At 38.1% G+C, this 25,042-nt stretch overlaps 2 protein-coding genes across 3 annotated transcripts in view; one reads left to right on the forward strand and one right to left on the reverse strand.

Moving 5' to 3' along the window:
- Positions 1-431: 431 nt before the first annotated feature.
- LOC149848038 (protein KINASE OF THE OUTER CHLOROPLAST MEMBRANE 1-like) lies at positions 432-15,357 on the reverse strand. Its single transcript, XM_090015142.1, has 5 exons — positions 15,112-15,357; positions 13,952-14,325; positions 13,744-13,835; positions 4,785-5,258; positions 432-1,567 (listed from the first exon to the last, which is right to left on the reverse strand). The coding sequence occupies exons 2-5, from the start codon at positions 14,315-14,317 to the stop codon at positions 622-624; spliced, it is 1,878 nt and encodes a 625-aa protein (XP_089871268.1). The 5' UTR covers positions 14,318-14,325; positions 15,112-15,357; the 3' UTR covers positions 432-621.
- A 3,526-nt stretch (positions 15,358-18,883) lies between these two features.
- The window catches only part of LOC149848039 (adenine phosphoribosyltransferase 2-like), a 30,008-nt gene continuing 23,849 nt past the window's right edge, over positions 18,884-25,042 (forward strand). Inside the window, exons 1-2 of one of the 2 annotated variants that reach the window (XM_090015511.1) lie at positions 18,884-19,111; positions 19,242-19,352. In XM_090015511.1, coding sequence (XP_089871637.1) covers positions 19,036-19,111; positions 19,242-19,352 — 187 coding nt within the window. In that variant the 5' untranslated portion in view covers positions 18,884-19,035. The remainder of the gene's footprint in view (positions 19,112-19,241; positions 19,353-25,042) is intronic. The other variant, XM_090015455.1, reaches the window with a different exon arrangement.

The following is a 25,042-nucleotide window of genomic DNA, read 5'->3' on the forward strand; positions in this document are numbered from 1 at the left end:
CCGCGCCCCCCCCCCTAGATATGATAATGCAACCTAACCATTCAGCTATTCCATTCGACCCATCAATAAATAATTTGATATCAAGAAAGATGTATGCATATTAGAGTGATGAAGCATCAATGAGACATAGAGTCCATCCCGAAAGGGAGATGAAACATATGAACTACATACAATGACACTATGAGAACCATAACTGATTCACAGAAAGCCCTTCATTCCCATACTGTGAACAAAAGAAATTATGAGCAGATAAAGCTCCGTTTTGTTTCTTATGAGCATTAACTCCAAAACTGTAGCTGTACCAACATGTTGAAGAAACTTTTGCCAACTACAGTCACCATCCTGATCACTTTGATCAAGCTACAGGCTAATTCCATTGTTAGCCCTTCCAGGATGGCCTTTGAGTACCTGTGCTGACTTTAAGAAAAAACTTTGTTTTAAGGTGCACATACTGAAGCTTGAATTGTTTAGAAGGTGGAATACAAGCATACTAAAGACGGATTTAGGTATTTACAAAAGCAGAAAATAACAGCTATGATTGACTCCACATTTCTTTATGTACAATCCAAACTATAAATAAGTTTTGAAAGCACCAAGTGTGGCACAGTGCAAACCGGAAAGCTATCTTGAAATGGCCACACCATCTCTGAAGAGAATATTTGCCACAGATGATGGAAGCCATGCAGGATTAGCATCATTCTGCCCATCTTGGAGTCCTTCACTCTGAGCAGAAACTCTAGCATCTTTCTTCCTTGAACCCCTAACGCTCTTTCCTATAAAGAAGCCGAACTTGAGAGCTGTTAGCAACCCTAAGGCAATGAGCATGGGCCTCACTGCCCAGTGGTAGTCCTCGAGGTGCTGGTATTTCTTCACCATCCCCACACACTTGTCGAATGACACAACTTCAACCTCAGCTGGATCTGCTAAGAAGCTTGCCATTTTCCTGAAGAACAGGCGACCAGGAAACTTGACCACAAGACATCCATTAGGTAGTATGCGCCATATCCTCCCTGTTTCCCATTTACCTCTTCTTTTTTGCGGCCATTCAAACCTTGGAGATGACACATCTGTTTTCACCTTCACAAACTGACCCACATAAAATGTCTCTGCCATCTGAAGCGCTGAGGAGTTCCCACGCCAAAGTGTCTCCATACCAATAAAACCAACAGTCACCCTGCCGTCACGCTCAATTGAGTGAAGTATGCCCACAGGAGAATGCTTCTTCCTGTCTTCCTCACGCATTCGCACCCAGTCCCCTGCTGCAAAACCCAAGGTCACCCTTTCCACTGTTGAGGGTTGCAACCTCAGTGGATCATGAAACCCATGAACCCTTACAAGTATGAAACCATCACCATTACTATCAGTTTCCACACCAACCACCGTAACCTCTGGAATATCCATGCTTTCCTGTTTAAATGAACATGACTTTCTGGAACGTACAAGGTCACCAACTTGAAGGTGATCCTTTCCAAGTAACCATTTATTGGAATGTGAAGTAGTTGGCCTGCCCATAGTTAGTCTGTTTCCAATGCTAATCCACCCGCAATCACCATATATTGCACTTGGGCTGGTCCAAGTTCCAATGCAAGAAAATCAGACACTGAAAGGCGGCAGTAATTTACATGCAAGTAATGGAAAACTGCTCACATAACCAGTACACAAACTGTGAACAGAGAAACGTACTAGGGGATGATAAACATCAGCCCCATCAGCAGGTTGCGTCATTGTTCATCTATCTTTTGACATGAAAGTCAATTGACATTGCCATAAATTTTCGTTCAGTTTTATCCAATTAGTCTGATCACTGGTGGAAAAGGCAAATGAGATTCCTTATGCCTTAATTATCCCCCCTCATCTCTAAATAATATGCTTTAAAATTATAAGAAAGGTAGGATACTCAATGTCCCAAAGATGGCCAATGATTCAATCAATTGCAATCAGCTCAAAGCGTCTGATATCGTCTGATATCCTACCCCACTTTACTCTCTATGTCTGTGTATGTGTGTGTTGGAATGCAAGTATATGTGTGATTTTATGGTGGCACTGCCTGTTGCCTGAAGCGCATGTGCATTTGTCTAGCTGCTATAAGGCTAGGAGCTGAGCCAGGAAGTTAAAATCAAAATCTTTTCTGTGAAAATAGATCTTGGTGAAATGGGCCACTGATTGTGAAATTTTTTTATGCCTATAAGCCATTGATTTTTGCACTCTTTTAAAAGCATGTCTAAAGATCAAAATCTCTTAATTTAATACAAGTTCACCTAAAAAACTATGGAGATCACAATATACAGTCATATCCACACAACACTCAATGCAATATTAAAATATTAATGGCCTATTTGGTAATATGGTGCTATAAATAGTAAAAAAAATAAGCCCAAACCAGAATAGATTTTCATGGGAGAGCAGGAGATATCATGACATTTGTCATTGGCTGTTTTGTATTTCTAAACAAGTTGTTTTGGCATGCTGAATTGTATATAGAATAGGTTGGTTTACATCGATCCCAACCTGATGATCAAGAATTACTTTCATTTGATTAGAAATTCACAAAGACATAAGCACTTTGAGCAACAAGCAGCACCACCACAGAATCAAACTTATCAAACTTATTTTATTATAAAGAGTATATGTTAAATAGAAGACACAGATACCACATGTTTTATGTTGCCAATTGTTAAACTCGTTAAGGTAAATATTTCAAGGGATCAACCAAAAAATCCCATTTTATCCACCAGTACCTACAAAGTTACAAACTTTCCTGGTCAGAACAATTTCATATTTCCACTTGAAATGGTGCTTAATCAGCATTACTATCATTTCCATTTTGCTTCTTAGTTTTCTTCTATTCCTGATGCTAACTGAAAATTGTTAGAAACATCCTGATACTTTCATGGTATTACCATGTGCAAAAGCTGCCCTTACTCAAGAAAGATGGCAAAGGCCCTGAACTTAGTTATTACCACAAGCAATGTCTGCAATACAAGGATATCAAATGAGTAGCATAAAGAGTTTCCTGACATCAAAAAGCAGCCTCACTGCAATTAGCTCTCAAGCTTTCTAACCACAGAAATGCTTCCCATGGAGATGATGTCAAATGACAGGAACATCCTCGAACCCTATAGTAAATACACAAAGTACAGAAAATAAAAAATGCATCCTAATGGTTTTTGTGGGAAGAACAAGCTGTTGTTCAGTTTATAAAGGATGTAACTGGGCTTCCCAAGTTAAACATTCATAACATTAAACTTATGTGTGCATGCACACGTCTATGTGTGTGCTGCTAATGCGTGCAGCTATCACTGAACATTAGCAAGCTCACCAACTGCATTACACCTAACCATTTTTTAAATTCAATTGTAATACTTTGTTTCACAACATCTTTAAAAAATCCCTAGATTTTTGAGAGGTAAAGAAATAGTTACTGGAAGCACTTAGGTAGAGTAGGAAGCCCACTTGCTAGGAGGCCCAATTCAAAAGCAGGAAGCCAACCACAACCAAAACAAATAGAAAACAATCATGAATCCCATTACTGGAAATCTTAATGTCCTATATTCAGGAATTGCGGTTCCTAACATGAAGGTATCGAAAGTTTTGAAGCAATTGATGCATAAATTTATTAAATCTTTGGTTAATAAAAGGTATTATTCATATGTGATAGGCATTGTAAGATGTGTCAATGCTATATAACTTTTCCTTATAACTTTTAATACTTTGACATACAAAGTGAGCTCACTGTTTATAAATGTCATTCTTGTCTCAAAGATCGAACACAGAGTTATTATTCTTTAATTTTACGTGTGTATTTTCATGTTGTTCATTCTAATAAAATGGTCTCACATTTATATTTTTCTTCCTTTTTCTAAGAGAAATAAAGAAGTTATATTAAAAAAATTAACGAGAGAATCGACAGAAATCTTTTTCTTACTTTGCCACCCCAACACACAAATCCTATTTCGTTTTGCCAAAAAAAATCAATGTTGCTTCCTTTCCCACTTTACACTTCTTGAATCATTTTAAAATTCAATCCTATTACTTCCCACTTATGATTCTTGAATAGCTTCTTGCTTTCACTTCCTGCTTTGGTAACTATGGGTAAGACTCCACAAATGCATTAATACTTTCTAAAAATTATTTAACAAAAAAACAGTGAACGCTATTCAAGACAAAGCATTGCCTTGGTTATAAAAGTTGAACTTATTGATGTTCATTATAAGAATGCAAGCCCACAATCTCCTATAACATATTTACACGTATGCCTTTTCAAACGGACATCTCCCAGCATTTTCTGAATATAAAAACGAATCTTCGATATGAGATATCAGGTTATTGTGGCTACTTGCATAAGCAAAGACCTCTCCCCTAAAAGTTGGCAGCATGTACCAAGACAAGGCACCACCGCAATAAGTTAGAAAATGTTTAGCCCACAGAATTTTTTCCTACACTCTAGCATCCATTTTACTTCATCGCTTTCATAAGCATAGATGCATTTCCCATCCCTTCTTTCCTCTATGACAGGTCTTATGATGTTTCATCAAGACAATGAATAAATTTTACACATATCATGTCAAGAACGGCACTTGAATTGTGTTGGTAAGGGAGAGGGAGACTGCAGAGTAGTTCTTGAACAAGATGCATACATATCTTCGTGAATAACAACCTAATATGCTAGATCATTGTCAACAAGCAGAAGCTCCATGAAGTAAACTAAAATCGATAAAAAAAACAATGAAAGTAAAGCAATGCCACTAACCTAAAAACAACGAAAGTAAAGCAATGCCACTAACCTTCTGAAAGCATGCAAGATATCTCGGATTAATGGTCGATTACGCAGGTCATAATTAAAGCATCCACTGATGGCATCTTCAATTGCAGCAGGTAAGCCACTAGGGATGCTTGGTTTTTCTTGATTATTCACAACCAAATGATAGATCTCCTCTGATGATTTTCCAGACCAAGGCCTTACTCCACTCAATATCTCTACAATGCTACAACCAAATCCCCAAGAATCAGTCTCAAAGGATATGGGACCCCTTACACCAGGTTCCCATTGTTCTGGGGCCATGTAGTTTGACGTCCCAAGCCTTACTGTCATGTCTGAATTAGGTCGTGGGATTCCAAAAAGTAGCAAAGGAAGTCCAATGTCCCCAAGAATTGCCTGGTCATGTTCATTGAGAAGAAAGTTGGAAGGCTTGAGATTAAGTATCAAGATACCTCTTGAATGCAGTTCTAAAATCCCCTGAGCCAAGTCAATACCATACCTGAGAAAAAAAATTGACTGCATATCAATAAGGGCTACATAAACAGTTTTATAGTATACATAGCTAACTGTCAAAATTAAAAAATGTGAAACAATGAAGGCACATAAATATTATGCTGTTAGCTACTGACAAACAAAGGCACATAAAAATTTGTGCAAGAATTTTGAGATTAAAACACTACTTTTTTAGTTTGAATCAGCAAGAACAGAGTTATCAGTTGCATAGTCTCACAGGTGCCTACAAACTATGTAGTCAAAAGCGCTATTCGGCCCCTTAGCACCAAGCCCTTAAAAGGCCTAGCTGGCACCTAGGTGTGACTAGTCAGCATAATTGAGACCCTAAAAAAACAGAAAGTAGGGAAATTACAACAAATTATAAAGAATTACAGAAACTACAGAGATATTCATATTACATCAAATTGCAAAGCAATTACAGAAATTGTAGCCATTAGAGCAAATACAGAGAAATTATAAAAATTACCAGAATTAAAGAGAAATTACAGATAATGAATATGCCAAACAATCCAGCAAAATGGATCTTCAACAAGAAGAGAGGGGGGGGGGGGGGGAGTGCAAAACCCTACATTCCACATTTTATTTTGGTTAAGAAGCACCCAAAAAGCAGTGGACAGAAATGTCCACCGACTAGTCGAGGTCCACTAGTCAGTATACTAGTTAACCTAGGCAAACCTAGTCGGTTGACTAGGCATTGACCAACTAGCAGCCTGAGACTAGGCACCAGGCCTGCATCTAGGCACGTTTTTGGCTATGTAGTCTATAAAAATAAGCTATTTTTTTCTCCTTTGGTGTTCTTTTTATATCGATTAATGAATTCTCGACACAACCATGTCGCGTGCAATTCAAGAACGCTTTTTCCCAGGATCACGTCCTTTTTGTTTCGAGAAGTATCCCTGAGAATCACACAACCAGCAGAATCAAAGTATGGAAGTGTGATATTCAGGTTCTATCTGGGATACCATATCACTACTCTTTTATATTTATGACATTTTTTCCTGCTAAACATAAGTTTAGAATTTTTCAACATGTGATATACATGCATAAATTCAGCAATGCTCATGACTAATATAAATCTTGCACCTTCACAGTCATAGCTCAAGCTCATAATGTTTTGACAAACAACAGGCCTCAGAGGTTAAGTTTCTGGATCCTATCCATTCAATCAAGTATGAAAAAAAACAATGATAGGACCAGAGAAGTCTCAGCAAAAAGAACTAATTTCCTTCAGCTGTTTTGAACAGGTAAAAGAATCGAATAGTAACAAAAACTGACCACATCATCTGTCAGAAATTTCAAGGACACCTAAAGAAGAAACCTTTTACATATAATGTTTCTAAAAGCAATGTGAGAACTTGTTAATATGGATATGAGAACAGGTGGGAATAAACAAACCAAAATTAACAACCAAAAAATCACTTCAATATTAATCTTGTTAAGCACACATACAAGTCTATCAGCTCTGATAATTGGACTGCCTTTAATGAAGAGAAAGAGAATTGTTTGAAATATTAATATTTACATGGTTGGACCAATGAATCCTACTCTACATATTTTTACACCATCAGTCAGTTCATTAGTAACAAGAAGTACCCTATGCTGGCTGAAAAGAAGTGTTTCTCTGGTTACGGGTCTTGGATCTGAAGATCCAGACCCGTGACACCCAATTTCTCATTAATGGCATTGTGTAATATTGATTATTGTAAAAAGGGTATTCTAGTACCCTAATTTTGTTTGTAATCTCATGTTAATATAAAGTAATACACAGCAGCAGCCGACCCATGTACAGCAGGGTATCGGTTTTCTCCCAAACCTCTCTCTCCCTTCCTCTACCTCTCTCTGTTTTGCAGCTCCAACGTGGGACGGACTGAAGGTTGCAAAACTAACATGGTATCAGAGCCACGTTTCAGCTGAAACTGGGATCGATTCAAAAAGACACGTCTGAAGATCCTCTTCTCCTCTTCCAAAGTCTGAAAAAAAAAAAAAAGGTACGGCTGTTCCTGTTTTCCTTTCTTTTTGGATTCACGACTGACCCAATCAGTCTCAGCAGATCCTACACCTATTCCCTATTCTTTTCTGGAATCATGACTGACCTAGTCAGTCTCAGCCTGTTTCTCGTCTCTTCTTGGGTTCACGACTGATCCAGACAACTGAGATTTTCTTTTCGGTTTCTGGAAATCCCCTCCTTTCTCATCCAGCCAACTTTGGATTCATTCTCTTCTTTTCTCAATTTTTCTTTCTACAGTTCCTTTTTCTCCTACGTTGGTGGTGGTCGAACCTTGGTTTCGCCACTGTTTGTTTTTATCTCTTGAGTGCTTCAGCCCAGATTCCCTCATTCAGCCATTAACAAGCCGACATTAGGAATACATATGCACATTTTTTTTGGATTTTCATATCCGACATTCCATTTCATATACAAATCAGAAATCTGATTGTCTTTAAATTTCTGTCCCGTATCAGCGATCTGAATTAGTTCCTGCAAAAAAAAAAAAAATTTACAGAACTGCAGGTGTAAGCAGATTGTGCTGAATACATTCTTCATTCTGTGAAACATGAATTCTCTTCCTAACCAGTCAGTTCTTTCTTCAAGTTTCCTCAGCCAACTTGTGTCTGAAAAATTAAATAATGGAAATTTCTTGACTTGGAAGAGGCAAATCATACCTTTTATTAGGAGTCAGGATTTTTCTGGACATCTGGATGGATCCATTTCAGTTCCTCCTGAGTTCATATCACAAGAAGAAAGGGACAGCAAAGGGGAATCTACTACCGTATATGTCAGAAATCCTGAATTTGTGGCTTGGATGAAAAGAGACCAAGCGCTTGTTGCTTATATTACATCAACACTCTCACAAGAGGTTCTTGTAGCCATTTCAGATGACTGCACTGCCATGCAACTTTGGAACAGACTTGTTCAGACATACTCACAGGTTTCTCAGGCCAGGATTATGTTTCTTAAAAGAGAATTTCAAATGTTAAGAAAGGAGTCCATGACCATCATGGAATATTTGAACAAAATGAAGGTCATCATAGATCAGTTACCAGTTGTTGGAAGTACAGTTTCTGACAAGGATTTGGTACAACAAACCCTCAGTGGATTGGGACACGACTATCATATGATTGTCACTTCTCTGTTATGTTTACCCGAGCTGCCCAATTTTGAAGATCTGCGTGCAAAATTGTTACAATATGAGATGAATCTAAAGGGATTTTCTGAAGAATCATCTATGCATACTGGGGCACAAGAAGTCCTTGCTACAGGGGTTACTTATGCACGAGGACGAGGAAACTATGATATCAAGGGAAAAGGAGCACAAGGTAGAAGTGGTCATGGAGGTCGTGGATTATTGCCTACCCCCAACTCATATACCAATCCACAAAGACAAAGGCCAATTCCTACTTGCTTTCTGTGTAATAAAAGGGGGCATATCAAAGCTAACTGCTGGTTCAATCCTCTAAATAAAGGAAAATCAACACAAACTGAGGCAAAAAGAGGCACAGACAATACAAGGACCAGCGGAGAAGTAAAGGAGTTGTTATTGTCAGCCTTAGCAGAATTGAATCTGAAACAGAATGAACAAGGCACTTGGTACGTAGATTCTGGCGCAGCGACTCATGTTACTGGAGATGCAGGTAAGCTCCTAAAACTTGTTCCTTACATTGGTAGAAGTAGTATAGTTACTGGAGATGGATCACACCACTCTGTTTCACATATTGGAAACTCCATCATACCCTTACCTGAATCTTCCATCAATCTTTCAAATGTTCTTTATGCTCCTAATATCAAGAAAAACATTGTTTCAGTCTCTAAACTTGTTGATGATATCAAAGCCTCAGTTGAATTTACTCCCTCTTCTGTTCTTGTTAAGGATCTCTGCACGAAGGAGACGTTCGCTAGAGGGAAACAGCAAGGCAATATGTATGTTTTTCAAGAAGATCCTTCAGCACATATTCGCTCTGCAGACCCAAACTTGAAGCTCCAATCATCATTGTCTTCTTCTGAAAATCCTACCTGCGTTTTTAGTGTCTCTGAAATCAATAAGCCAAACCTTTGGCATGGTCGTCTAGGTCACTGCAGTAATAATTTCATTGAGAAGTTTGTTTCAAGTAACCTCATTCCCAAGTCAAGTTTAGGAATAAATGTAAATGACAACAAATGTTCTAGTTGTCTATTATGTAAGAGTCATGTTTTACCATTTCATTCTATCAATAAAAGAGCTTCAAGACCTTTTGAGACTATTTGTTCTGATGTTTGGGGGCCTGCTCCAGTTGCTTCTATGTCTGAAACTAGATACTATCTTTTATTTGTTGACAGTTATTCTCGCTATTCCTGGATATTTTTCATGAAACATAAATCTGAGACTTTCAAGTTGTTCCGTAACTTCCATTCCTTTGTCAGAAACCAATTTTCTGAAAACATCCTAAGTTTCCAATGTGACGGAGGAGGTGAATTCTCTTCCATTGACTTTACTAACTTTCTTCAAAGTAATGGGATAAGGAAAAAGGTGTCTTGCCCGCACACACCTCAGCAGAATGGGATTGCTGAAAGAAAGCATTGCCATATTGTTGAGAGTGCGATGAGCATGATGCATGATAGTAATCTTCCGATCACTTTATGGACAGAGGCTTTTCATTCTGCAGTTCATGTGATAAATCGATTGCCCATGACTATTTTGGAAAACAAGTCTCCTTACTTGTCTCTTTTTGGTATTCACCCCAACTACTATGATTTGCATGTGTTTGGTTGTTTATGCTATGTTCATGTTGACAGTTCAAAGAGACATAAGTTTCAGGACAAGGCCTTGAAGTGCAGGTTTGTGGGTTATGCCGATGACTATAAAGGGTACAGATGCTACGATCCGGTGAGCAAGCGCATCAAAATATCAAGAAATGTCATCTTTGATGAATTGAATTTTGATTGTCAATGTAATAGTTCTTCAGAATCAAAACATGAAATTCAGACTTACTATCCTTGGTTGAACTATAAACTTCTCACAGAAGCTAGTGATGCTTGCTCAAATTGCACTCAAAAGGATAAGATACCTGTGTCTACTGATGGGATAATTGATCATGAAAATACAGACTCAATCTTGAATCCAGGAAGATATAGAGGTTTTGTATATACTCGACGAGAAAGAGAGTCACCCACTATAGTTGATTCAGACATGGACACATCCTCAACATCCAACATTGTTGATACTAGAAGATCCACACGTCCTCGCCATCCAATTGAAAGGTGGGTCAGTTATGAAAATTTCTCATTAGATTTTCAACTCTTTCTAACAGCCTTGAATAAAGAAGATGAACCCACAACGTTCTCTCAAGCATCAAATTCCAGAAGATGGATTGAAGCTATGAATGAGGAGATGGAAGCTCTACATGAATGCGGTACATGGGATGTCGTATCAAGACCACCTGACAAAAATGTTGTTGGTTCGAAATGGGTGTACAAAATAAAGTATAAACCAGATGGGACTATAGAGCGATATAAGGCGAGACTTGTGGCCAAAAGTTTTACACAGGAGCAAGGACAGGACTATGATGAAACCTTTAGTCCAGTGGTGAGAATGGGGACAATCCGAGTCATACTTTCTTTAGCCATTGAACACCAATGGACCATTAGCCAACTTGATGTGAAGAATGCTTTTCTTCATGGAGATTTGAGAGAGGAAGTTTACATGGAACAACCCACGGGTTACGCAGAAGGTAATCCTACAAAATATGTCTGCAGACTAAAAAGGGCGATATATGGATTAAAGCAGGCATCTCGATCTTGGTTTAACAGCTTTTCTCTTGAAATACAAAAATATGGTTTTAAGAAATCTCTTCTTGACCACTCCTTATTTATATTTAAGGACCAAGACACAACTACTCTGTTGTTGATATATGTGGATGATATCATCATTACTGGCAGTTCCAATGATCACATTGAAGAAGTCAAACATCTCTTGAATCAGAGGTTCAAAATGAAGGACCTTGGCAAACTACGGTACTTTCTTGGAGTTGAAGTTGACAGTTCCTCTGAAGAAATGACTCTCACTCAACATAAGTATACTATTGATGTTCTCAATAAAGCGGGTATGAAAGACTGCAAGCCCTTAAGCACTCCTAGCGTTCTTCATCAAAGGCTTAGCTCTCAAGATGGAGATCCATTTGATAATCCCACACAGTACCGTAGCATAGTGGGTATGTTACAATACCTCACTTTTACTCGCCCTGATATAGTATACTCGGTGAATCAAGTTTCTCAGTTTATGCATGCCCCATGTGAAGGGCATATGGAAGCAGTTAAACGGATACTACGATATCTCAAGGGAACGGTTGGGGATGGTCTCATATATAAACGAAATACAAATGGGCAAAGTGCACATGAGATCACTATCTATTCTGATGCGGACTGGGCGGGAGATCCAGATGAACGCAGATCAGTATCCGGCTATTGTGTATTTATTGGGATGAATTTGGTTTCTTGGAGTAGTAAGAAACAAAAGGTTGTTGCCAGATCCAGTACAGAGGCTGAATACAGGTCAATGGCAGCCGCCACTGCTGAGGCTACTTGGGTTAGACATCTACTGACAGAAGTAGGAGAATCGATATCTCGTTCACTTCTTTTATGTGACAACCGGAGTGCCATTAGTATGTCTTTTAATCCAATTCATCACAGTCGTGCCAAGCATATTGAAATAGACCAGCATTTTGTGAGACAAAAGGTAGAAGAGAAAGAGATTGAGCCTGAATTTGTTAGAACTACAGATCAAGTGGCGGATATATTTACAAAAGGATTGACTAAAGACAGATTTTGGACGTTAAAAGGCAAGTTCATGATTCAAGATCATGCACAACTTGAGGGAGGGTGAAAAAAAGTGTTTCTCTGGTTACGGGTCTTGGATCTGAAGATCCAGACCCGTGACACCCAATTTCTCATTAATGGCATTGTGTAATATTGATTATTGTAAAAAGGGTATTCTAGTACCCTAATTTTGTTTGTAATCTCATGTTAATATAAAGTAATACACAGCAGCAGCCGACCCATGTACAGCAGGGTATCGGTTTTCTCCCAAACCTCTCTCTCCCTTCCTCTACCTCTCTCTGTTTTGCAGCTCCAACGTGGGACGGACTGAAGGTTGCAAAACTAACACTGACTACGCAATTGAAACCATCTAACTGATTTTCATCTAAGCTTCCACCACTTAATCACATGTCATGCTTAGCTTCATGAGCATAAGCTGCAACAATTGTGTAAAAGGTTTCATACATATTAATACATATATTTGCTTATTGTTCGTTAGGTAACCAAGAATGCGGCAGAATGTCTCAATACGCTACACAGTTTTCCACAGAAATGGTTCAACACATCATGATGCAACATCATTTCCTACAAGAACTACATATGTAGAAGTGCCATTTGTTACTAAATACCATGCCTTCATCATTTGTAACCCTCTTGCAGCCATGATATTCCCAACTGAAAAAATGTTGTTTTCAGAGAAAGCTTCTCCAAAGAGTTTCAGACATATCAGATTACCAGATGGGAAAAATCAGGGACCTCGCTGCTGTAGTAAACGACGCTTTATTAACTACCATCTTACAAAGATACTCATAGGAGGAAATAACTAATTGTGAAGGTTATTGAATGAATGAGAGCATTACTGCACCATTCTCAGCTGCATGCAAGACCTCGGCATATATGAAGGTCCAGAACTCAACCTACACCTAAATCTGGTTCATGTGCTTATCCTATGGTAGTGAATCAGTACAAATAATAGAAAACATCAGGGTCATGCTGTGGAGCAGTCAACTTCAGTAGGATATTGGACTTGAAAAATCATGATTGGGCACATTCAGAATCACATTGTGCTTGGCTATGAACTTCTTCAGTGCAAAGAACTAGCTTGTTCTCAAACTAGAAAATCTTCCGAGCTTTTCTGTAGTCAAAGCACATCCGAAAGTAATTGAAAATACAAACTTGATACATTCCAAAATAAATGGTTAAATGAAACTACAAACCTCTGCCACCAAAAGATTAGGGCAGATATATGGGAATCTGTAGTTGACCAATGAAACTACAAGATAAAGATCAGTGCTTACAAAGAAATAACAAGTACAAGATGCATGGATTCTTGATATGGATTCAACCTAAATATACCAAAGAACCATGTTCACTCCAATGTGCAAACCTTTTTTGTGTTAACACAAACTTTACTCCATGATGTGATATGTTGATATAAGTTTGTTAACAACTATTACCATCAGCAAACAACCAGAAATATGCACCCAAATTTTTTTGTTTAAATTCTAGCCAATATAAACAGTCACATGTAAACGATAAATTTTCCACTGCAACCACATCAAAATAGAAAGTGAAAAAGTAAAAGCATAGTCATAGTTTTTATTCCTAATTTAAGTTCTATTCACATCAAGTATGCATATTCATTTGCGAGAAATAAGTTGCATGCACTCAGAAAACGCATCACCTCAAGACATCTGCCACGGAAAGCTTGTCCCCTTCAAATTGAGCCATTTTGTCTGCTAGCGAGCCATCATAAAACTTCATAATAATGCAAATCTGCTCATACAGGTATTTATATCAAACACCAATTTATCAAACTTGTGGCAGAAAAAAGTGATAACGTTGCAATTTGTGGAATTATCTGAACTAGCACTCCATCAAGCAAAACTCACCTTTCCACTTTTGATTGAGACACCATGCAGAAAACAGACATCTTTCAGTGCTTGGCATTTCAAGAACACGTCTTCAAATCTAAGCATGAAAGCCTGCATTTGATCTTCTTTAATGGAATTCAACATTTTCACAGCCACTTCATGATACTTATCATAATCTTCTGTCGACTGATGAAGTGTTGCTATCCAGACATCACCAAGAGGACCTCTCCCAATCCTGTGAGTGAGCTTTAACACTCCAGGATCAATCCAAGGGCTAGCGTGGCTTGAGGTAGATACAACAGTTCTCATGTTGTCAGGATCTCCGTCAAAAAGCACATACTCAAAAGAGTCCACAGATGGAGATGAAGTAACTTGTTCGGCCATCCTTTGCACTGAATGGAAATTAGCCAACAGATTTCAGGAGGGCTTCCACCAGAGAGGTACATAATATTGAAAACCAACATATCTTCCAAGCATAAACCAGCAAATCATTTCCGGTCACTAACTACTTTATATATCACCACTAATTTTACCAACACGGTAAACATTGACTTAAAAACAAAAAAGAAAAAAAGTCATCCCATTGACTTGGTTGTCGCTGCTTGTGACTACCATGTACACCAACACTGATTCTATCAGAAAAAAGATAAAACACACATTTCAACAAAAAAAAAAAGGAAGAAGGAAAAAAAATCATCTTTTTTCCCCCAACATAGTCTCTTAAGGGGTGCTTTGGATGCACTCACTTATCCAGATAAACAGAATAAGGTGGGAAATTGTACTATGATCTAATAATAGAACATCCCACCTTCTCCCGTTTATCTGGCTAGGTGGTTGCGTCCAAATACCACCTTAATATCACCACTTATAGAACAAGAACCATTAACCCCCAAAACCCAACAACTCGATTATCATCATCATAAAAAATAAAAAACAACTACTACAGTAGCACCTAAAGCACTATTCTAAGAACGAAAAATAAAAGGAAAAAACCCTCGTTTTCCCTTGCACTGAGAAATTTCCAATCGATCCCACTAAAGCAAAAGCACATAAACCCAGAACACTCAAAATCACGAAACCTAGGAAGAAAACGCAGCCTCCAAACACTAACAAAACTAGCTCAAGAGCACAAACAACAATATTTTACTAGAAGAAAAAAACGCGAACAAGAAACTCACCGGCAAAATTCTCGCAACCAACCAACGGAAAAAAAACTCGGAAACTAGAAGTGTCGACGAATTACGGCGGATCAATCGAGCCTGCAAGTACGGGACTCGCAAGGGGGAGGAAGATGGAGAAAGGGTGTCGGAACGGGAAAGGCGGGCCAGTGGGATCTACCCCATATGATTGGGAAAGAGGGCATGTGACGTGATGTGTGGAGAGAGCGGAAGAAAAACCGAGGACCGACGAGAAGGTGCGTGCGCAGAAAGGAGAGGGAAACCCCGGACTTATCTCTTTGCACGAGTCACGTCGCACGGTGACCCAGTGGGGTGTCAAATGGTCGGGTTTGACCCGGAACCGACCTATACCAAACCCTATAGGATCAGGGTTTGGTGATAAATTAGAAGGCCCAATTAGACCCGAGGGGTTCGGTTAATATATGGAGCCGGTACCTGACCCTGGCCTACACAAATTCTGATTAAGATCTGCAAATTTACATGTAAAAATAATAAAAATATATAAAATTAATAAAAATATATTATTTTACTGGGTATAGTTAGAAGATAGAGAAATGGGAAAATATATTAGTTAAAAGAGGTCGGGGGTAGGCCTAGAAAGACTTGAATGGATATAATAGGAAAGGATATGAATGCTTTGAACCTGACCGAGGACATGGCATTGGATAGAAATGATTGGAGGAGAAGGATTCATGTGGAAGACCTAGAATGATTTTCTTTTTTGGTTCAAATCGCCGACCCCAATTGTTTTGGGATGAAGGCGTAGTTGTTGTTGTTGTGGTGGTGGGTATAGTTCATGTAATTTTTATACGATCCTGTGTGGTTTTCTCTTATGATGAGTCCGACACGACCCAAGTCAGGTTTGGACACATGGTCTAAACCAAACCTGACCGATTGACACCCCCTTACGGGTACGTTTGTGTGTCATGAAAAATAGGTGTTTTTCGCAAAAAAATGCATCGATGGCCGTGCATTTTTGCGGAGCCCACAGTGATGAATCAAACATAGAAAACCACCATTTTCGCGGACAGACGTGCCAAAATAGACTCTGCCTTTAGGTTTTTTGCGAAAACGGTTTTCGTTTCCACCGAGGCTCCCCCTTCCGTGACATGGAAACGGGCCCTAAGTATATAGTTACTTGAAAAGAGTATCTTTTTGGACTGACCGGATTTGAAGGCATATTCATTAGTGAATATCATGCTTAATTTGAGTCCTACCACATAAATTTGAATTCAATACAGAAAAAATAATAATGTATTTTTTTTTTACTATCTACACCCAATGATCGAAGAAAATTTGAATTTTTAAGCATCTGACAAACACAAGATGCCCTAGTTTTCCATGAAGCACTTCTATAAACACTTAAAAAAAATAATAGTAAAATTGTTAATGGTTAAAGATTGTGAAAATCATCGCCCCCAAAAGTTAAAGATTGCGAATTTGCTAATACTGTTATTGTCCTAACTCCCTCCAACAGTATGTGCTTTTGTCACAAGGACGTGACCAAAGGACACGGGAGACAGTATCGTATAGTTTCTCGTTAAGGACCAGGACAGGACAACTGTCCTGTCTGTCCTGGGAAAGGTCCTAACGTCGACAGGGAGTCAAACACACCCTAAAGTACCACTATGGCATAGATATGGGCTGGTATGGTTTGTCCTAGCCCGTTCATTAGTTGGGGTTAAACAGCCATTGGTAGAAGCTAGTCAAACCCAACCTTTAAAGGGCCAGACCAACCAAGGGGTCAAAACCTTCGCCAAAGCCCAACCCAAACGGATTCAACCAATGGGCAGCCCATAAACAGGTTGCCATGTTTTTCAAAAGAAAAAACATGGGCTGGGCCAGACCGCCCTGACCCGTATTTGTGTTTTGACTGGGATGTTCAGCCTATTGACTAGCTAAGGCACTGGTGCCCTATAAGCAGCCTAGCCAGATGCCCACCCATAAGCACTAGTTCCATTTATCTTCAAAGATACTGACCTTGAACCAAGCCTTAACGTCAAAATGACCAGATATATACCTACCTAAAGACTATGATAAGCATATTTGATTGGCATAACTATGAGAATGTTAACGGTTTGGATTTCAAGCCGGAAATAAACAATATAAAATGATTATGCTGTCCACTAAATTTGATGCGTTCACCAAAATACCTACTAATTCACCAAAATTCTCTGATTATTAGAAAACAACGATTCCTAACTTTTTTTTTAGACCATTTTACTCTTTAGAGGTATTTTGCGTGGATCTGCAACATTCTCACCAAGATGATGTAAATCTCCTGCCTAAAGTGGATTCACATTTTTACAACATTCACAACTTGTTTTTTTTAAGTGCATAAGTTTTTAATTTGTAAAGATGTGTTTTTTACATGTTTTAGTTTTAGCTTTTTTATGTGTTTGAACATGTTTTTTAAAGTTTTAATCGTTGTTTTGCAAAGTCAAATATTATCTTAATGAAAACAAATGTTCAAGAAAGTGTTTTCGTGATCCAATTGAATAAGAGGTTGACAATTAATAAACTTGTGCACCTTCATCTCTTATTCTATGATGTGATGATATTGAATGAGAGGTAATCAAAATCATTGGATCATTCTAAATCAACTCACTTTTTAATAGAAAGTTGGCAACTATTAAACACGTAGTCAAGAAGTTGCACATCTATTAGTCTCATATTTGATTGTTTTTGCGCACTAAGTTAGCGGAATCATTGGATCACTGTGAATTCACTCACTAATGTATCGGTATTTAGCAACTATTAAACTTGTTCTTTAGGAGTTTTGCATCTATTAGTCTCGTATCATGATAAATAATAGTTTAGTTTCCATTAAATTGTCTCATCATTCAATGTATCAGATTTTATTGATATCCAATCAGAGAGCTTTTGCATTGCTCGGGCTTTTATTAAGATTTATATATCATATAATTCATATTTTATTTATACCAATCATTTTCTACGATTATATGTAATAATGTAAATGGTTTGGATTTTGGATCCCAAAATACATTGAGAAGTCGGATCGGATCAAGGACAACCAAAATTTGCAAAACCCTCTTCCTGAATCCGTTTGCAACCCAAATTTTATGGAAAAAATTAGGTTCTTTAAAACATCACAAAGATTTCGAGAACAAGATTGGTGTCAGCAACCGTGTTATAGAAATTATTCTCACATTAAGTACTTTTTTTTTTTAAATCGAAGAGGAACCTTCTTAGAGACACATATCACTTGGTGGGGCAGCCTCCTTACAATGTAAACCTGGGGTAGTCCCATAGTCACTGGAAGCGCCCCTATAGGGGAGGAGCACGCTTCGGAAGCGAGATGCGCTACGCTTCCCACTGTTTCCCCTTCAATTCCTACTTTTTCTGTGCGTGTTTTTATGATAATATTTATTTCTCTCGTTTTCCCCTTATTTCCCTGAACGTTTCCTTTTTAGCTTTTCACACTCTTCCACAATTGCTTTCAAAGCGAATCCCGCGTGCGTTCCGGTTCACACTGCTTTTTAACACTCGCTTCCGGGCTTCACGCATCCTTCCCGTATCCATTTCGTTTCCTGGAACTATGGGTAATCCAGCACCAGCAGCATCCCTGTTTTTATAAGGACCGATCGGTGAAAGCAGTAAGGTACATCCTGAAAGCAACCGGGTTCGAGTGCAAGCACCGGGCCAGGTGTGCTCAACCCACCGCCGTATTATGAAAAGGAAAATACAAAGATAATTCAGGGGTATTTAAGTAACAATGTCACACTATATAAACAAATCCCTAGACAGAACCCGCCAGGGTGAAAATTGCCGGTTGGGTGTGTTCATTTTTGGCGAGGGAATTCCTTTTTTGAGAAACCCTTTCCTCCCGCTGTGCCTCTCTGCAGAGGGAGGGAACTAGAGCGAGATTTTTCTTCTTCTTCTCCGTTGAAACCCTAGCCCTAAATGTTGGCCGATGGAGATCCTCGTCTCCAGACCATCTTCGACGCGATCAGAGTCGTCCCTCACTTTCCCAAGCCAGGTCATCCTCTGCTCTTCGATTCTGCTTCTTAGTTCTTCCATTCTTTCTTTATCTTTCCTTCTTATCGTTTCGTTTCGTTTGTATTCATTCTTTCCTGAACTTCTGCGTGCATTTTGATCCTCTCCGACAGGAATAATGTTCCAGGACATCACTACGCTGCTCCTCCGTCCCAAAGCTTTCAGAAACGTCGTTGATCTCTTCGTCGACCGGTATAAAGACATGAAGATATCTGTCGTCGCGGGTATTTTGCTTTATCCGCTCGCCGGGAGTTTCGTTGCTGCAACTGCTTGTTATTTTATTGTATTATGTTTTATTTTTTATTTTTGCTTTCATGATCATGCAGATGATTGCGTATCATCTAAGATCTTGTTTCGTGATTGAAAGTAAGGAAGCTTGGATTTTGAGGATGTTAGTGAAAATAAATGCGTGCGAATGTATGATCACTGTGAAAAACTATCGGATCATGTAAATTCTTAGGCCTATGACTTAGAAATTCATTATTCGATGGGACTCAACGAGCCAACTGCCTCTGAAGTTTTTTTTCGAATTGCATGGACTTGCATGACTGCGTAAAGGGCATATTCATCTTTGTCGGCGAGTAATGGAAGGTAGAAAAGGTCAGCATTTGTTGATTTGTGTTGTTTATGGAACAATGTGTTTGCATGCAAAGGGTGGAGCTGTTGTGTTGTCTATTTACCAAACTGCCGTAGGTGTTGGAAAACATGGAACAAAATCTAGTCGAAAGCAAAATTCGTTTCTTCAATTGTGTGACTGGGAAATACAAAAGGAGGAAAAAATATATGCATGCGATTCTACACTTAGTTTATTGTTTATTTTCTTGCAAACATTTGTAGTCTATCGATCTGATTTAGGCATCAAAAGGAATATGGGTGAAATAAGCTACAGCAAGGAGTAGATGTGCATAAGCTATATAGGATCAATTTGTTGCAGGCATGACAAAAGAATCCACAATGGAATTCTTCATTTGTTGGGAATTTGTATGGGATGTATAATCTCAAATCCATGCTTGCAGGGTAGTGCAGAAAGGTATTCTCCATGAATTGTGTAATCTATATTATTTTTTTGCAATTGATTTGGAATAAATTTGGCATCTTAGAAAAGATCAAAAGATGCTGCTTAGTGAAAAAGAAAAAAGAAAAAAGAAAAAGGCATCAAGAGTACCACATATACATGAACATATTTAAAGTGCATGTTCCCATCTGTCCTGGTTAAATTTGGGAAGGATTCTCATTCTTTTAAAGCAATTGAACTTAAGTGGTTTAATGTAAAAAGAAAATAAGATATTGTCAACGTAATTCCTTTTAACATTATCGTTGCATTATTTTGAGTTGGCAATTGTGCTATCATATTGGTTGGTTGTTTATGAATTCCTATGCAATTAAAATCCTGCCTAGGCTCCCGACTAGGCCGCTTAGACTACCTAGGTGCAAGTCTACCTCATAGGTGCCTAGGCAAGTACCTAAGTCGGAGGAGGGGCACCAAGGTTGTTTTTTTACATTTTCTTTTATAATATTGAAGTCATTATAATCATGTTTTGTTTGAGTATTTTGAAATATTTAGGTTTTTCATTTTTTCTCTTATTTGTATGTTTTTTATGTTTTTATTTTAAATATTTTTATGCTTTTGTGCCTCTCTAGGCAACATAGCTAAACAAATATTTGTTTAGATCAATGTTGTGAAAAGCATCGAGGCGTAGTGAGGCACTCCACCAAATACTGAAGCGGGGCGTAAAGCGTAAGCCTCATTTTTTTTAAACATAAAAAAACTAAAATACGAATAAATAAAAGAAATACTTTACATTTTTGCAAGAGAAACAATATAAAATATATTATTTATTTACTTCATTATTATTTGTATTCTTTTTCAAATTTTAATATTGTTGCTGACTAGGGTATAAATATAACAATCACAACTTGAGACACATATTATTAGTAATATACTAATATGCTGCTCATAATTAGAAAACTCCTCTTCATGAATTACGACCTTCATATGAATGTGCATGTAGGGACAAAAAAATGTGATCTTATCCAAACAAAAGAGAGTACTAAAAATAAGGTCAACACTCCTTGTGTTAGCAGACCCCCCCCCCCCCCAAATGGCTAACATAAAAGAAAGAATGGCAAGCAAAAAAAAACTAGAACTAACTCTAGAGACAAAGAGTGTACATGTCGGCAAAGAGCTAGAGCGAGTCTTCTTCTTCCTTTCGATAGAGAGAGGGAGAGCGAGATACAAGAGAGACAGCGAGAGGGAGAGACAAAGAGAGAGGGAGAGAGAGAGAGACAATGAAAGGGAGAGATAAAGGGGGCGAGCGAGAAATGAGAGGGAGAGGGAGAGACGAGAGAAAAAGAGAGGGAGAGAGCGAGACGAGAGGGACACTGAGAGGGAGAGGCAGAGACGAGAGGGAAAGAGGGGAGAGTGCCCTAAGTATTGGGCCTCCCTTCATATTTAGGGTCAAATGGGGGCTTTGACCCGCATTTGATTGAGTCATATGCCTTAGTCCAAGGCGCACTTTGATACGAGGCGTGTGTTAAAATGTATGCATATATATACACACATTCATATATATATGTTATTGTATATGTATATATATTAAAAAATATATATGTATATGGTTGTAATTTGTTATAACCCTTAGGGGTGTTTTTGTCTTTGTCATATGTCATTAGAACAGTCCACTAGGAACTATTTTGTATTTTTCTTCTTTTAAGTTTTCCTTTTCTTTTATTCTATTGACCAAGGGAATTTTTGTCTCTAGACATAAAGTTGTTGGGACCCTCTTGAACGGTCATAAATATGACCATTGGTGAGCTCCCAACGGCTCCATGGGAACCCCCCTTTGGTCCTCTTTGGTGTATAAATAGGGCCCATTGCCCCCTTTCAAAGGTAATGCTTTTTAGCATTTTATAAATCCATTACTATTTATTTTATGTGTTCTTGATTGTGATCTTGTGCTTAAGCACTTTGTGGTTCTTTGTATTTTGCCCATTAGTGGCTTCATTATTGTGTGGTTGAGATCTCTCTATAGCCTATTGTGCCATCTCTCTTGTGAGCTTGTATTTCATTACATGGTATAAGATCCCATTGGGTTTTTTTGATCTTGGAAGCTTTGTTCGTGGTGATAGAAGATTGTGTGCTCGTGATTAAAGTGTGTTGCTTACTCTTCTTCTTACCCACCCCTTTTTTTGTCATAGAGCATGAATCAAGAGTAGAGCTCTCCTTCAAACTCAATAGATCAAACTACATGATGTAGGCTTCGGCCATTGAGAATCACCTCAAAGGCAAGAACCTTTGGGGATTTGTGATGGATACTACTCTTTAACTCTCTTTGAAGCTTACCAAAATTGAAAAAGGCATTGAGACATGAACATCAAATAAATGTAGAAGATTGGGAAAGCAATCATGCTAAAATTTTGGCATGGTTCATGAAGAATGTTGACATAAAAATATGTGTCAACATTGTTAAGTTTAGAAGAGCCAATGAAGCATGTTTCTTTCTTAAGGGTATGCGTACCCAAACAGATCTTGCTAAACAATATTTTTGTCAAGAAAAGATCAAAACCATTTATTTTAGTGCTTTGTCCCCACTTTGGGACAAATTGACACTTCTTGAGCCAAAATTGACGGTTGTTGAAGATATTGAACTTAAAAGATAACAAATTGAGAATAGACACTTTTTCTAATTCTTTCATGGTCTAAGAACGAAATTTGAGCAAATGAGGTCCTCTTTTCTTCATAGGACTAAGGATATGCTTCTTGAAGATGCTCTTGCCGAGGTATGTCAAGAAGAAACTCACTAGAAGATAGCAAATCTAGTAAGAATGAAGGAGATATCAAGGACACTCTTAATCAAATATCAGAGGCACTTCAACAACTCCTCAAATCATCTTCTACTTCGGGTGTCGTCATTACATCTTCTTCATCTCCTCCAGGTATGTGAATTTTTGACTCGGGTGCTACCTTTCATATGATCCCTTACGAGAATTTCCTTTTCGAAGTTTGCAGTAATTCTATTTCATCTTATGTTTCAACCGCCGATGGAACCTCTTTTAAAATAAATAGTATTGGAACTATTGATTCAAAATCTTCTCAAAGATTTCTTGTTCCAAAATTTCTTTTCTCCGTCTCTCAAATTTTTGACCATGGTTGTAAAATTTTTTTCTCATCTAAAGATTGCACCGTGCAGGATTTTCAATCAGGGAATCTGAGTGGGCAAGGCCATAGGAGAGACGATCTTTACTTTATGGATTTTTTGTCTTTTTCACCCAAGTCATTTTGTAATTATGTACAAGATGAAAACATTAATACTTGACATAAGAGACTTAGGCATCCTGTTTTTTCGAGGATGTATCTCTTTCCTTTTTTGGAAAATATTTGTAATGAAAAATGATATATATTGTAAAGATTGCATTTTTAGAAAAATGAAAGTTATTCTCTTTTCTCATAGATCTTTCATTTTTACTCAACCTTTTGAATTAGTGCATTCGGATGTATGTGTCCCTTCACTGGTTATATTAAAAGGAGGTTACTCCTATTATGTTATTTTTGTTGATGATTTCACTAGTTACATGTGGGTTTACTTTCTAAATCTTAAATCCAATTTGTTCTCTTTCTTTAATGAATTTCATACAATGATTAAAAATAAATTTCTTAGTAACATATCTATTCTTAGGTCGGATTCATGCTGTGAATATATGTCAAATGATTTTCAAAAGTACTTACAGCAAAATGACATTTGTCATCAAAGGTCTTGACCTAGAACTCCTTAACAAAATGGGTTAGTGGAAAAAAATATAGACATATTGTAGAAATCACTAGAATTGTTCTCATTTCTAGGGATATTCTAAAAAGATTTTGGGTCGTAGCCATTTTAACCTCAACTTAATAAATAGAGTACTTTCATCCACGTTACAAAATGTCTCTCCGCTTGAAAAACTTTTTTAAAATGACTCTCGATTTTAAAAGACTATGAATCTTTCGTTGTAAGTGTTACATGCTTACTCATAAAAATGATAAACTATCTCCAAAAGCCATTGAATGCGTTTTCTTGGGATATTGGAAAAATAAAAAAGGATATCGTTGTTTTGACCCAATAAACAACAAACTCTATGTTTCTAAAGATGTTACCTTCCTAGAAAATGAAAATGAATTTGATAACAAATGAACTAAAGAAGAAATTGACTATATATCTCTATTTGATCTCCTACCAAGACATGATGACTTTAACTTTATGATGCCTTTGATTCTTGTTTGAATGATAATTCTAGTAATGAACTTCCGGTTGTTGATGGAGTAAGTCATCAAAATGAAAGGTTAAATAAAAATTTTAAAATGCATCTAATGATATGCATGTTTATGTTTGGCGTGGACAAGGTGATCATCTATGTGCCCTTGACAAGTTCTCTCAAAACATGCTCTTAGAGGAATCCCAACTTATGAGATTTAATTGAATCTCTAATGCTCTTAGTAGATTTGTATCTTATAACTCTTTTTCTCCTAACTTTAGAGCAGGGTTACCGGAAGGGCCTAGCTAAAAGGGGAAGCGCCCTTCGGAAGCACGAAACGTCGCGCTTCCGAAGCGTGGGGGGAAGCGCGAAACGTTGCGCTTCCGAAGCGTGGGGGGGGAAGCGCCCCTTTTTTGGGAAGCGCATTTCCCTTTAATGGGGGACACACTTCCCTTTAATGGGAAGCACGCTTCCCATCACGCTTCCCCTGTTTTTTCAATTTTTTTGTATTTTTTATTTTTATTTTGTTCGCTTCCCCCTCGCTTCCGAGACACTTCCTAGGCCGCTTCCGAGACACTTCTCGAATCGGTCCTAAGTGGTCCCACGCTTCCTAAAATTTTGAAAGTGCCTCGCTTCCCGCTCCCGCTTCCCGTATCGCTTCCCGCTCCCGCTTCCTCAACTGACA

This window comes from Nuphar pumila, chromosome 1, assembly GCF_984573655.1.
Source record: "Nuphar pumila chromosome 1, dmNupPumi1.hap1.1, whole genome shotgun sequence".
Lineage (NCBI taxonomy): Eukaryota > Viridiplantae > Streptophyta > Magnoliopsida > Nymphaeales > Nymphaeaceae > Nuphar > Nuphar pumila.

Excerpts from the sequence above, each read along its gene's own strand:
- LOC149848038 (XM_090015142.1), bottom strand. The coding sequence starts at position 14,317 with ATGGCCGAACAAGTTACTTCATCTCCATCTGTGGACTCTTTTGAGTAT. Across the intron at positions 5,259-13,743 it reads TCCGTGGCAGATGTCTTGAG|GTATGGTATTGACTTGGCTC; the intron begins GTGATGCGTTTT and ends TTTTTTTCTCAG. Across the intron at positions 1,568-4,784 it reads ATCTTGCATGCTTTCAGAAG|CCCAAGTGCAATATATGGTG; the intron begins GTTAGTGGCATT and ends AACTTGGACCAG.